Source organism: Drosophila sechellia, chromosome 2L (genome assembly GCF_004382195.2).
Source record: "Drosophila sechellia strain sech25 chromosome 2L, ASM438219v1, whole genome shotgun sequence".
Taxonomy (NCBI): domain Eukaryota; kingdom Metazoa; phylum Arthropoda; class Insecta; order Diptera; family Drosophilidae; genus Drosophila; species Drosophila sechellia.
Window position 1 is genome coordinate 5680320 of NC_045949.1, and position 13488 is coordinate 5693807.

Sequence of the window (13488 nt, forward strand, 5' to 3'; positions counted from 1 at the left end):
ACTCACCTGGGTGCTTTGCGTCTCAAGTACTGCTCGTTGCGAGCAATCATCTCGAGGAACTTCTTGACCAGACCCGGATTCGGATACAGCTCGATGTCCGAAGCCAAAATAAAGTGGGTGAGTGCCGAATCGCGGGCAATGTTACGACCAACGTTCACCGGATACAGCAGCTTCTTCTGCGCCTTGTACAGGTGACCAGAGCTGACGTTAAAGTACGGAGGTGGGAGAGTGCAGTTGTATCCCGTTTTAAAGACCTCGTGGGGCTTGGGCACAGACTTGGGAATGTGCTTGGTGCCGAAGTAGATGTGGAAGGTGGTATAGGCACGCACCAGGTGACTGCCGGGCAGACACTCCCGCAGATACCGGATCGAGTCTAGAGTGGGCTGGAAGTCCGTGCCAGGCGCGTGCATGGCAATGCTCACCGGGGCGTTCCAGCGCTCCAACAGCGGCACCAGGTTGTCCAGGAACGTGTAGTCCGCATGCGTGGTGTAGGTGATCGACTCGTGGCACTTGATGTCGCCATGCTCCGCCCGCACGTAGTTCTGCAGCACCCAGAAGTCGCCGCGCTGCAGGGTCTGTTGGTGGTAGTCGTGGTCGAAGCAGTTGATCAGCGATCGCACACGCTCCTCCAGCTCCTTCTCGTCGCCTGTGACTATGTAGCCACCGTCCGACTGGCTGTTGTTCACCTCGGCGACACCGCCGGCTCCAATGTTTCCTATCACCTGGGAGGGATCGCCCAGAGCAGGCGCTCCGGCACCACTATCATTCGCCAACTGCGGGGCTCCAGCAGCGCCATCAGCCACCTGAGCCGCTGCTGCTGGAGGATCTGCGTTGGCATTGACCAGCTGCTTCTCCTCGGACTCGAAGATCTCGACCACCTGCTAAGAAGGAAACGAGGCGTTAGTCCAAAGTTCGCTTCAGCATAATCTAGATGTATCTTACGTTTTGGTTCTTGGGAGTGGGCTGCTGTTGCTGCTGCACCTGGGCCGCTGATGAGGCGGAGCCCACTTGCAGCATCGACACCTGTTGCTGCTCCTGCAGCAGGAAGCCGCCGCCATTCGAGAAGTTGTTGCCGCCGCCGATCATCAACTGGCTGCCGATGTACAGGATCACCGCCACATTGATTAGGATGCTGCAGCGCAGCAACCAATTGCGGCGGGTGAACATTTTCTGGCCCAGAGGCTCAAAACGCATGTTGTAGCTGCAAAAAAAAAGTTAACATTTAAATATATGTCCAATGTAAATCATAAATTGAATAACAACAGATGCGCGAAACTAAAATTATGTCCATGCTTGCATGTAGATATCAATGTAGAAAACATGTAGTTCTACAGCAGCGCCATCTCATAGATTTAAAAGAAACACCCCTTACGGTAGATGGCGCTTTTGGCATGTTTTAAGTTTGAAAGTCATTGCTGGGCTTATGCTAGAAAATTGAGCAGTGATAAGGACTTTTAAAACTAAATTTAACTGAATTTAATTGTTAATACTTTTAATTTTTATTAGACCAATTACTATAAAACAAAGCATTTGTTAATGTAATCGCATTGGTAGATGAAATACGTATGAAGATTCTTTTTCACAATATTTATCTTTTAGTAATCTTTTTAAATAAACTTGCACAGATTTATTGTGTACTCAGACCACTAAAAAGTAGAAAAGTTTATTTCTTATATAGGTTATATTTAATTGAAAATGGCAGGCTATGTTTAACAATTGAGTTTCACTTTGTTTTTTTTATTAGTCTGACTTCTTATTGATAGCATTTTAATTATAAAATACACAATAAACGGAGTAATCACAAGTGGGATAAAAGACGTCATATTTTAACTTGTATTCCTCTTGGAAATCTTAACAGCTTTAAAATGTCAATCTTAATTAAATAAAGATACCAGCACAGAAAGCAATCTATAAACTTAACTCATAAGTTGTTCTACTATTTTTATGTTATTGGTTCACTCGAAATAGTTAGGTTATTGCCTTAAAAATTTGTACACTCTTTAAATTAATTGTTATTTTTCACTCGAATTTATTTTTTATTAAATGTATGCTTTTATACGGAATTTCAAAATGATTAAATTAGGAAATGTGATAAGCCAACTGCTGATAGTTCTTAGTCCGGTAATTGATAAATAATTAAACTGTTCAGTTGTAACTAACTGAATATATGTAGTTTTGCTTGCCTTTTATTGGGCTCCATTTGGTAGCAAATAGACTGAAGCCGCAGACTCTTGAAATGAAACTGCTGCATTCCTGTCTAATTGGCACAGTTTTCTCCAAACCACGTATCGTACAGACGTAATGTACATGCTTCCCTTTTCTGCTAGCGTATTGTTTGAGCTTGTTATCAATTAACTGCTCATGATTGCTTATCATTCGGCGTGGTTAACCAAACAAAATGTCGCACAGGAAGTGCTTACGTGGGTTCCCGTTTGCCAAGCACTCTTCTCGACTCTCCAGTGCTCCAAGATGCGGGTGTCGACTTGTTTAAAGATCTCAATGCCACTTTTAAAGCAGTTCAGGTCTTGTGCATACAAAATGTGCGCACGGCAACTTTGTGATTCACAATAAATCTGAGGGATGCCACCGGAATTAAATATTCGCGGGTGCAATGACTCAATTTACTCCGACATTAGTCAGCAACATATATAAAATACAATATATAAAAGCTGCATTCAATTTTTAAATATTTTATGTCATTTAAGTGTGGTGCCCTTAATTTCCGCTTCGAGTTCTGATAGTTCTCTTATCCAAACTGGCTGAGTTTTCGAATTGAGCTTAGGCTGGATAATTCTTTATAAGCAAGGAAGTACCTAGTAAATGCTTAGAAAAGCAACTGGGTCGTATGGGATTTCCTATAGCACACTATTGAAACCTTGCTCATCCACTGCCCTTTGTTCTGTGTGAACTGCCATGGGCAACACCTGACCTTACACCTGAATAACGCATATAAAAATATTATTTTCCAGCCACGAAGTATATTTTCTTTGCCAAAACGAAGGTGTGTTGGCCAGATGAATACAAATCAATCGCGGCTTCTGGAGAAGACAAAAACATTCATTAGCGGACTTGCCTTGGGGGTCCCCCCCCAGGTCCACACGAGTTCCGAAATTCAAAACTATTAGACCGTATGGACCGTGTTTTGAGTTTATTGCTCCATCGTTAATTTGGTTGGTAGGCGGACGCGTGGGCCTCCTGGAGGGCACTAGAAGTGCCACCGGTTTTGTGTGTTTCTGGGGCATTGTCGGATGATGAATTTGCATAGAAGCAGTCGGTCAATCCGCACTCCACTTCACTTCAGGAAACCGAGCCAAGTACACAAACTACAGCTTTGGACAGCATAACAACAATTTGAGGTCCGATAAAAGTTTGATTGAAGCGAGAAACTTAATCCCGAAATAGAGAAACTCGGCTTGGCAACAGGTCTGGAGCTTTAGTTCGATCACATTTGGCATTATAATCATTCGATACCCAAACTATTTATATGTTTATATGATTTTTCAGGTTCCTTTCCACACGTACACACACTTTGCGTCTGTTCTTCGTCACTTTGTTTTGGCTGCGGCGTGTGTGACTCGTTGTGATATATATGGTGATTATGCAAAACCCCAAAGTTGTATGACTTACAAAATTTGGAGCGAAACGTGAGAATTATTATGAGTTTTCAATTTGCCAACTGAAGTTGTGCCCCCAAAAAAGGCAACGTGAAGTGCGACACACGTTTGTTTTGCAACAATGAGTGTGGGTTTCTGAAAAAAACAAAAAACAGAACACCCTAGAGTTCAAGGGTATGTTGTGCTCAATCTGTTCTGGATAGAAAAATCTCTCTTTTCTGTATCCTTTGTTCGTTGTATTATATAGATTGGCATACTTCATAAGTCATCGATAAGACTGAAGGTGAATAAACTTCGCATATTGATCAAACCGGTTATCTCAAGATGAACATACAGAACCAAAATTCTTTAAGATAGAACATATAATCTCTTTAAAAAAATTTAGACATTTGCCTACTGGGCAGAGCAATTAAAATTGTTTTATGTTTGCTAAGTGAATAATAGTTTTCCACGCCAAGTTACGACTTCTTCTCCCAAGTCGCAGCAAGGCGATGATGTTGCCCATTTCCACGGGCGAACGAGGGAAAATCCATCGAAGAAATGCCAAACTGCAATTGACTTTCATGACCATAAAAAATGAAGTTATAAGCGGCGAACAGCGGTTCGCGGACTACGGACCACGGACCACAGACTGCGGACTGCGGACATCCACAGCCGCAACTGAGCGCAAAAATAAAGTCGGCTGAAATTGCTGCTGTAATATATTTTAATAGCACAGAGCATGGCCGGAAAAACTCCGCACTGCGATCGCCAATTCTCGTGAGGCTGTTTGGGGCCTCGCCGGCTGGGTCGTTTGGTCAGTTCCAAGAGTTGTCGGAGCGGCTGGAGTGGATGGAGGTGGCTGCTTGGCTATAGCGAAACTAACCTTCGCCTGGCAACAGTCGATCCGCTGCGAGCTGACAAACTCTTTGGTATATGACCAGTGGTGCCCTCAACCCGATGGTGGCCCCCCTCCAACTGCCAGCCTGCCTTATTATGTCTAATTAGATTGCGCTGGCCCCTTGTTGGGCATTTCCAGATGGTTGGGAGGCTCTGCGGAATGGAATGCCTCATTATTTCTCGTTTTCGCCTTTTGCGCCTCTTTCAGAAAATTTCTGCGACGCGGTCACAGGCGAAAATCGTTTATGAAAACATTGTTTGCTTCGCCTCTGTGTTTCTGCCTATGCTGATTTTTTTTTGATAGCTAGCTTATAAAGTGATTGGGCGCGGGGGTCAGGAGCTGATCGAAGAAACCCACTTGATCGGATATCTATCAGATAAGTAAAAATAGTGGCCATTTTATGTATTAATCAGTTCATGTTCGCTTCGCCTGCAAACCAATAGTGATGGTGTTCAATAAAGTTTAATTAAATTAGCAATTTGCCAGGAAATTCAACACAATGCATGACATAATTGCCGGGCAGGCAAACACAGAAAACTGCCAACCCATAGTCAATAGATAAGGCCGTAATTATCGATAATTACGCATTAATAAATTAACAAAGAGTTTTATGGCCACTTAATGATGGCCTGATGGTCAATATCGAATTTTCTACACCAGAGAGGGAGTGGAACCTATGGCATGAGCTGTTCCAACAACAAGCTGTCATGACCAAGTTGATGAATGCCCAAATACCTGTCGCACCATGTTTGCCATTGGCATATTTATACTCGGAAAGAAAGGAACACTACGGGATGGGACAGGACGCGCTCATAGAAACACTCATAAAGTATTCAATTTATGTTAGTTCATTTGTTTTGACATCGGAAACGACAGAAATGAGTTATAACCATTTCGCTGAGGGTGTGGCCACGCCGTTCGTCGGCCGATTCCGATGGTTCCATGCGGAAGAGGATTTACGACACCTCGTAAAGTTCTAGGAGATCCCAAGCCAACCACCAATGGCACTTGCATACTAACTTCATTAGCATTGCCAATCGGTGGCCAGAAATAAAGAGATCTTGAATATAAAAGGAATGTATAAGACCAACGTTTTCTTGAATCTCTATTAGTCAGGTCTAACAACTATAAAATTGGTTTATGTGATCGCGAGGGATGATTTCATATAACTAATTTGAGAAAATTAGACATAAAGTGGCAATGATTAACCTTAGATGCTGGCTTTGAAGTAGTAAACATATTTTACACCGCGATCGATATTGGATTCACATTACTTAGCCTATTAGTTCGCGGGTCCCTACTAATTTACTAAAAATAATGTCGTTTCACCTAATGCTACAATTACTTGTCATGGCCGTGCAATGTTACTCACACAAAAGGAATACAACAAATTATTGTGTCCATACACAACAATAATTACAACCGTCACGGAAATATCAAATCAAGCCATCTTTTTTTTTATTATTCTTATATGCAATAGATTGTTTCACCCGCAGTTAGTTTAATATTACCTTGTTTAGCCCATTTAAAAAGTTCACTTGATATCTTTGCTTTGTATAAAGTTTCGTGAAAGTTATAAGTGCAAACCTAACCAAATACATTGCTCATACGCAGCGTGTGCCACAGAAAACAAAATTCTCAAATGCAAAGAACAAAACAGGAGGAGTATCACATAAAAAAGAAAGGCGACCGAAAAAGTCAAGAAAATCGATTGGTTTTGACCTCATGGACGCGTAACACAATTCGGAGCTCCCTTTTTTTTGCTGCCAACTGGCAGCGACAAATACTGTGATGATGGGTGCATTGGCACTAATGTAGCTTTTGGCCCAAAGAGAGCGTCGAAGGAAAGACGCGGCGAAAGCGAAAGGCAAACAAACACGCCACGAATTAGAGGGTAGGTGCTGCCACGGACCACCGATTTCGGTCGAGACAGAACCTTGTACGGGTTTATGTATATCGCCAGCCAGTTTTTGCCTATTTAGCGACGCCAACTATCACGCGATCAAAATGTACAAAAAAATTGAAGTTATGAAGCAAAAAGCCAATAAATTGCCGCAACACCCAGATAGTAAGTAAGTAGCAAACAAAGTTTCTATATACAAATGTTAACACAGAGAGAAGAAAATGCAAAGGAAATTGTGTTGAAATCTGTGAAGATAAGGGTATATGGCTATAGGGAATAATATCTATATAAAGTACGAATTTCAGATACTTTTTAAAGCTTGCTGATGACAAAGATACTACAAGACAGGTAAATATTTGTTATTTAACACGAGTTCCGTCCTGGGTATTATTGATTGCAGCAGCGCTAAAGGTCAACAGTCTCTTAACTGCCAATAATATGTCATTGCATGCCATTATGTCGTAGTCAATTGCACCCGATGTCCGCTGACTGATGTCAACGGTTTTGTTTTCCCCTGGACAAATGCTAAATATAAGATGGAAAATATCGAACGCAAATGCGTGACATTAATTCGTATAATGAGCGACAGTTGGCGGTATGGGAAAAGTTGGCAAGAGGCGAGCACACGCCCACAACAGGACAGGTGCGAATCGATTATCGCTTCCGTGGGCGGGGACGAGGAGGGGCGAAGATTGTAGCTGCGGCAGAAAAAAAGGAGATGGAAATCTTAATGCGATATGCGTGGGCGGACCACGTAAACCAATCCACATAGATACATTTCACCACACATTCACACACACACAAAGGTTTGGTCGCAGTTTTTTAGCTTAATTTCATTAATTTCCCGTTCGCTGGGTTGTGCATTTTTACAGGGTATTGCAGATTTGGCAAGACCCTGTTCTCAATTGTATAGCCCATTTGATAATGATTACATTATTTTGCTAGAATGTGTATCTAAGGGTATATTACATTCGGATTTACTAAGTTAAAATGTAGCTAATTGCTTAATTTTCGAAAAGTATTTCAAAGGGCATTCACAAGTTCATCTCTGTGCAAATATTTTGCTGCCCGCCCCTTGTGAATGCGAAAACATCTGAATTTGATGTTCAATCTGCTGTTGTTGGCTTTGCCGCTTCTCGTGCGGCCTGGACTAATGTCATTTTCATTATCGTTTACATGCATTATGTGATTTTCCCCGACTAATGGATTGGTCAGAGAGGACGCGGTGTGCGGAAAGTGACGCAATCGTGAAGTCGGGGAGTTAGGAGCCAAACGGCGGACCAGGTACTCGAGATACTCGAGCTGTTATTGTCGGCTGCCCTAATGAAATTTCTCGTTCAATTGTTGACTTACATGATTACCACTCGGTGAGAGCTAATTAGCAGGTACTTTGTGCAGCAGAAGAAAAACAGAATATTATTCTAGCGAACTGAAAGCGTTTTACGTGAGCACGGGTGTTCATTACTTCGCCCTGCTGTCGCAGGAAGTGAAAACGAATTTCCATCACACGCACCATGAATACGGTACGAGTAGAAGGTGAGTGCGTTTGCAGAACAAAGTCATGATGACAACGAACGCAGGACGTGAATGGTGAATCGTGAATCGTGAGTCGCGGAAAGTGGAAGGACCCTAAAGCGCCTTAAAGCTGGCAACAAGCTACAACGGCGCTAAAAGCCGGCAACCAGGATGCGGACACACTCGCAGACTTTTATTTATTTATGCGGACGGCAACCAAATGGAAAAGTGACAGCAGTGCGAGCACAATTGCGTTCAACATTTTCGCCGTATACGTATACAGCTTTTCCGTATGCCAGTCGTCTTCTCCTTCTCGCTGAACGCAAAATGCGAACGAACAAGAGATGAAGACGAGTAGCTCGACTATCAGATACCCACTACTCGCAATTTGAGCAAGTATATCTTAATTGCTCACCAAATTTTAATAAATGTTTGGATTGTAGATGAATATAGTTCTAACGCTTCCTTCTGCATATTTGTGAAGTAGTCTTATATACCCCTTTAATCTACAAGTAGCAGGTATTAAAATATTGAGAGGGCTGATCAGCTTTCCCCCTTTTACAGCAACATTTAATATCACTTGTTGGTTTTTGCGCACATTTCTTCCACATCGAGTTGCAAGGGGCGAGGGAAAGTTTTCGGGTGTGGCAGGCTCTTTTGTACCCTTGTCATTACAACAAAACAGCTACAGGCACTACAATCGGGGCATTTAAGGATGGTTATTTCAACAGCGATTTTTGTTGATCTTAAAATACATAGTACTGGAGTTTGCTTTAAAATTGAAATACTTGGTTTAAAAACCAAAGTTCTAAAGTGAAGTATACTTTCAGTTCGTGTATAAAATAGGGCATAAAATCACCTTTACACAAAATCCATTGGATTTATGTCAGCCACTTCACAACTTTTGTAACTTTTAGCTAAATATTTATCAGAACAATGAATGAATATTGTAATCAGTTAGCAAACAAGTCGGTGTATATAAATATTCGTTCCAGTCGACTCAGCATTATTTATTGTTTCCTTTTATTTTCTTACAAGCTTTGTTGATGTGCAATACCGATGCTTTTTTATGCGAATGGTGTGTTATTAATCCTATCAGAAGCGATTTTAGCCAACAAAGCGTATTAGACAGGATGGCCAACCGATAGCAAAGGAAAACTCAATGAAGTGGAAACCAAACAAATATGAGAACCCACTCGCATAGTTTATCGCAATAGATCTTAGTGTGAAATTCTGGCAAATGTGATAGAATGCACATTTATGGGTTATTAGTAAAACGAGACGTAATGGGGCACAAATCGCTGATTGCCTCAAATCGGATCTGGTAAAATGCAATTGGAAATATAATCGCATAGTTGCGTGAGCTGTAAAAATTGTGGCTATTTCAGCGGAGTTACCAATGGTTTCTCGGATACTTGCGGTTAAAAATATGAACTGCCACCAGGAGGAAGTCGATTAGGAAATTATTTTGTGGGAGTGATTGGCTGATTGTGCGGCGGTATATGGCTGTACGGCCAACTCATTCAAGGGCAGCCTGAGGTCATTAGGTTAATTAGATAAATTTAAATTATTGTTTATTCGAGCCCTAGAGGAATACAAAAGCCTGTGGGCTTAGTTATATTGTTTAACTTTTACGACCCTTTAGTGCGTTACTTCATGAGCTCATTGACGTCACATAAAGACGCTTTTAAATTAAATGCGCCGGCGACTTATAAATGTAAGAGTTCCTGTGGGAATCGAAAAGTATCTCAGCTACGCATCTTTCGGTGCTAATTCCGCTATGGGGCGGACTACAGCTAATCACCTGCATGCAACCGGCAATTACAACGCCTGTTAATAGAGGCGATTTACGCGTGCTTGCCCCGACGCCTGATTAGCGAATAAAGACATTAGAGGTACGCGTGCCGGGGGCGAAGGAGGCACCGTATGGTCATAAGGCCAAGTAGGAAGCGTTCTGGAGGCAGCCACGTCTCTGGGACTCTACCGACCAGCAGGCAACGGCGCGAACGGATCCTCATTTCATGCGCATTTAACTAATCTGTCATCTAATCCGCGACTGCATCTTGGAGAGCTCGAGGAGGCAGTGCCAAGACTTCTACCTCCACCGCAGTGCACTTGGTGCACTTTCAGAAAAGTTCAAGCTTAACAGAAAGCTATTTGCCTTCTTTATTTTGCCAGTATAGTGTATTTTTTAAGTGAAATGTTATCTATCCAAATTGTATAAGTTTAAATTGCTGGAAGAAGGCAAGAAATGGGTAGATAAAATATGCAGCTTATATACAGAGTGATTGTAAGAGGCATTATTTTCTCTACACCCATTTTTATTATAGCGCTTTAAAGAACTTTATCTTGAGACCCTGTTGAAGCTCGCTTTTGATATATTATATTATAAAACTAAAAGAGCTATTCTAGTTTGTACTTGAATGAGAGAAAAGTGTAAAGTGAGCGGTGTCTTTCGCCGGCAATTACATAAACATAAAAGAAACAATTAACTTGTTGCCATAAGTTGCACAACAAAACAAAAGCCGACCGCTCCCTTAGCAGGAAACGTTATGGTTGCATTTTCTTAATAGAAAATTCTTGAATGCAGTTTCGATTGCCTGACAGCCGATGATAAAAGAAAGAAATCGCTAGGCACAGATCCCAGATCCAGCTTGTAGCTTCGCTGGTGTTTCGTGTCGGCTAATTTGCTTCACAGACGAGTGCTTCGAAATAGCTCTCTTTCGCTGGACTTTATCAGTGACCATTGTTCACCCATTTCCCAGATGGAATCCGAGCTCCTATACAACAGCAAAAGTATCAGCAACCGAAACAGCGGGATATAACCAGCAGCAGGCATATAAGATAATATCCCATAGTTCAGGCGGAAGAAGTGGTTCGGGGTCTGATTTTTTCTGTATCCAGTTCCATGGTCCACATGGTGGCATGTCCAAACATATGTGTGCCATGTGCTGCTCTAATCAATGCGGCTTCCATTTGCTTGAAAGTAGGGAGTGGCCAAGCTTCCTCAGCAGGATATCAAATTTAATTAGGTCTTAAAAATGGGCAAAGAATTACCATTTGCGTAAGGATAGTCGGCTTGCATTTAAGATATTTATTTTATTGAACAAATTAAAGGATAAGGAATTTAATCTTATTCAACTCGTATACAACGATACTTCCAGTTAAGAAAAAGCTTTAGCCTTCAACTCACTTATAGGGAAGTTTTATTTTGCATTTGTTGCTTGGTGATTAGCTCCACCCTAAAAGATTTTTACAACTGGCAATTAAACACACAAGTTGGTTCCATGGTTTGACCGTCGAGGTTCGATCAGCATGTTGGTTACCCTACTCGAGTAAAGGGTATGCTCGACGCTTTCAAATGTATGCTGCGCACATGCCTCCAACATAAGTCTCGCACTGCTTTTAGTTGAGTAACAGGTATGTGGTAGTCGAGGCACTCCATTATGGCGCACTCGTCTCCTTCTGTCTGTCTTGCCTATTTATGGCGCTAACATTACTCAGACGCATGTCGCTGGATATTTGTTTTTGTTGCTGCCGGCCGTACTTGAAGCCGAGCGGAGACAAGCAATTACAAAGGCAGAAACCTTGGCTTTGGCTTTGGCTACGACTTTGGCTCCAACTAAGCCGCGTCCGAGAAGCAGCTTTTGCCTTTGCCTCTGCCTATGACTTGGCCAGCGGCTTTTCTTTTGGCGTTGCGTGTTGCGCAGGCGCACAGCGTTTTCTGTAGTTTTGCTGGGACTTGTAGTTTGATTTTTAAGTTTTTTTTGCCGCCGGCTGCCGAGGCGGGCTGGCCCAAACAATTTGCCATATTTATTTTGTTTTTATTGAAAATAATAGATGAGTGAGTGAACGCTCGAATGGCTGACTGAAGAAGTGCCTGATTGAACGAACAACTGCGCCGTCCTCTTCTCCTTGGCATCTTCAGTAGTCTTTCATGATTTATGGTCTTTAAAGATTTTAAGCAAATGGATAATTTTGCCGGTGAGCCTTGAAGGCCATTTGGGCTAATGAAGGTATAGGAATCGATGAGCAGCGACTAGGATTGACTAGATCGTTTAAATAAACAAAATAAATAATCAACAACGAAGAACATAGTAGGCAGACTAGTCGGCAATTACTTATTTGCGGCACTGTAGTGCTCAATTGCATATTTCATCTTTGGGAAGACAAGCAACCAGTTTTATGATTCAACTCGGGGATCCGACCCTACTCACAATTAATTTATGCTGAGCATCATTTACTCGTTTTCAGCATAAAACTAATTAAAAAGCCTTGACTCTTGCTTATAAAAACTAAACAAAAAGCACACATGTCATTAAAAAGTTGATAAATTGCCTTTTCTCGGATTGTGCGTCAGTGTCTACCAGAGAAAATGTTAAATTTGATACGGGGGATTAATTAATCTTTACAGCTTAGCTTGTAACTTATGTTGTAAAGAATATGAAATCATCAAATGGTAAAATTACTCACTGCTAAAACGGGTTGTGATTGATAAAGCTTACTTTGTAAAGGTAATCACTAGAAACTTTTTCTAATTTCTGATAACAAGTTCCTCCTGTACATTACAATGGGCTGTAATTTTGAATCGGAAATGGCTCACTTATTAACCATGTTTAGCAATCAACTTAGCTTAGCTTAGAGTTAATACCCAGATTTCAGTATACGTAGGAAGAACACCTGCAGAACCCGTGGCTCCACGAACGACTATAAAACTCATAGAATTACTTTCTGGGAAATACTTAAGCAGAGAGATTAAGCTTTATGTACCCCCTACCCCACATACCCCTTCCCTTACCAAGTACCAAGGCAATTTGATTTATTAAAAATCTTACTCTGGCCACCACGCTGAGTACATCAAAGTCATGTTAAGCATATATGTACATATATGTCGAAGATACATACATGTATCGGTGGAAGGTGGAGGGGCAGGCACTAGCTGTCTTGGCCATAAAGATAAGCACACCAAAATGGTCTTTAAGTGGCAGTGTTTAGAGAGGTCTTAATGAGGCTAAAAAACTAACACAGAAATTGTCACATTTCTCGGCCAGCGGAGGGGCGGGCAGAAGGACGGGCACGCCAGACAGACAGAGTAACTAACTGAGTAACTCATGATCCCCCCACGATAAGGAGGACCGCCACACCAGAGGCCACTTAGGCCAGAAATGTAACATCAGGCTAGCAGCCGCAGCAGAAATTCAAACTTGAAGATGCATTGATAGATAACCGCACTCTGGCCAGTATCAGATGCAATATTCCGTTCCCATCCGTGACAGGCGTTGCAAGAGTATCGATTACCGACGCGCTATGGGGGCATTTCTCATCGCATACCCTGCGTTCTTGGAAAACTATTTTTAAATAACTATGTGCTCCCTAATTGGATACTCATTGGTCTCTCGTCTGCTTCTATGCGCGACTCCACTGGCCCTGGCCAGTAAAAATAGCACTGCTGTAATGAGATGAACAAAAAATATCGATGGACGCGGTTGGCCTGACTATGACATACCTATCACTTACTGCGTGCATACTCGAAGGTCGTGAATGAAAACGAAATATTAAGAAACAACTCGCTTTAT

General features: G+C 42.0%; 1 protein-coding gene across 3 annotated transcripts in view; it reads right to left on the minus strand.

Moving 5' to 3' along the window:
- Positions 1-13488, minus strand: part of LOC6613525 (beta-1,4-glucuronyltransferase 1) — a 32935-nt gene that overhangs the window by 2667 nt on the left and 16780 nt on the right. For 2 of the 3 annotated variants that reach the window (XM_032727352.1, XM_032727351.1), the window contains 2 exons: positions 943-1201; positions 7-881 (listed from right to left, as the gene is read on the minus strand). In XM_032727352.1, coding sequence (XP_032583243.1) covers positions 7-881; positions 943-1194 — 1127 coding nt within the window. In that variant the 5' untranslated portion in view covers positions 1195-1201. The remainder of the gene's footprint in view (positions 1-6; positions 882-942; positions 1202-13488) is intronic. The other variant, XM_032727353.1, reaches the window with a different exon arrangement.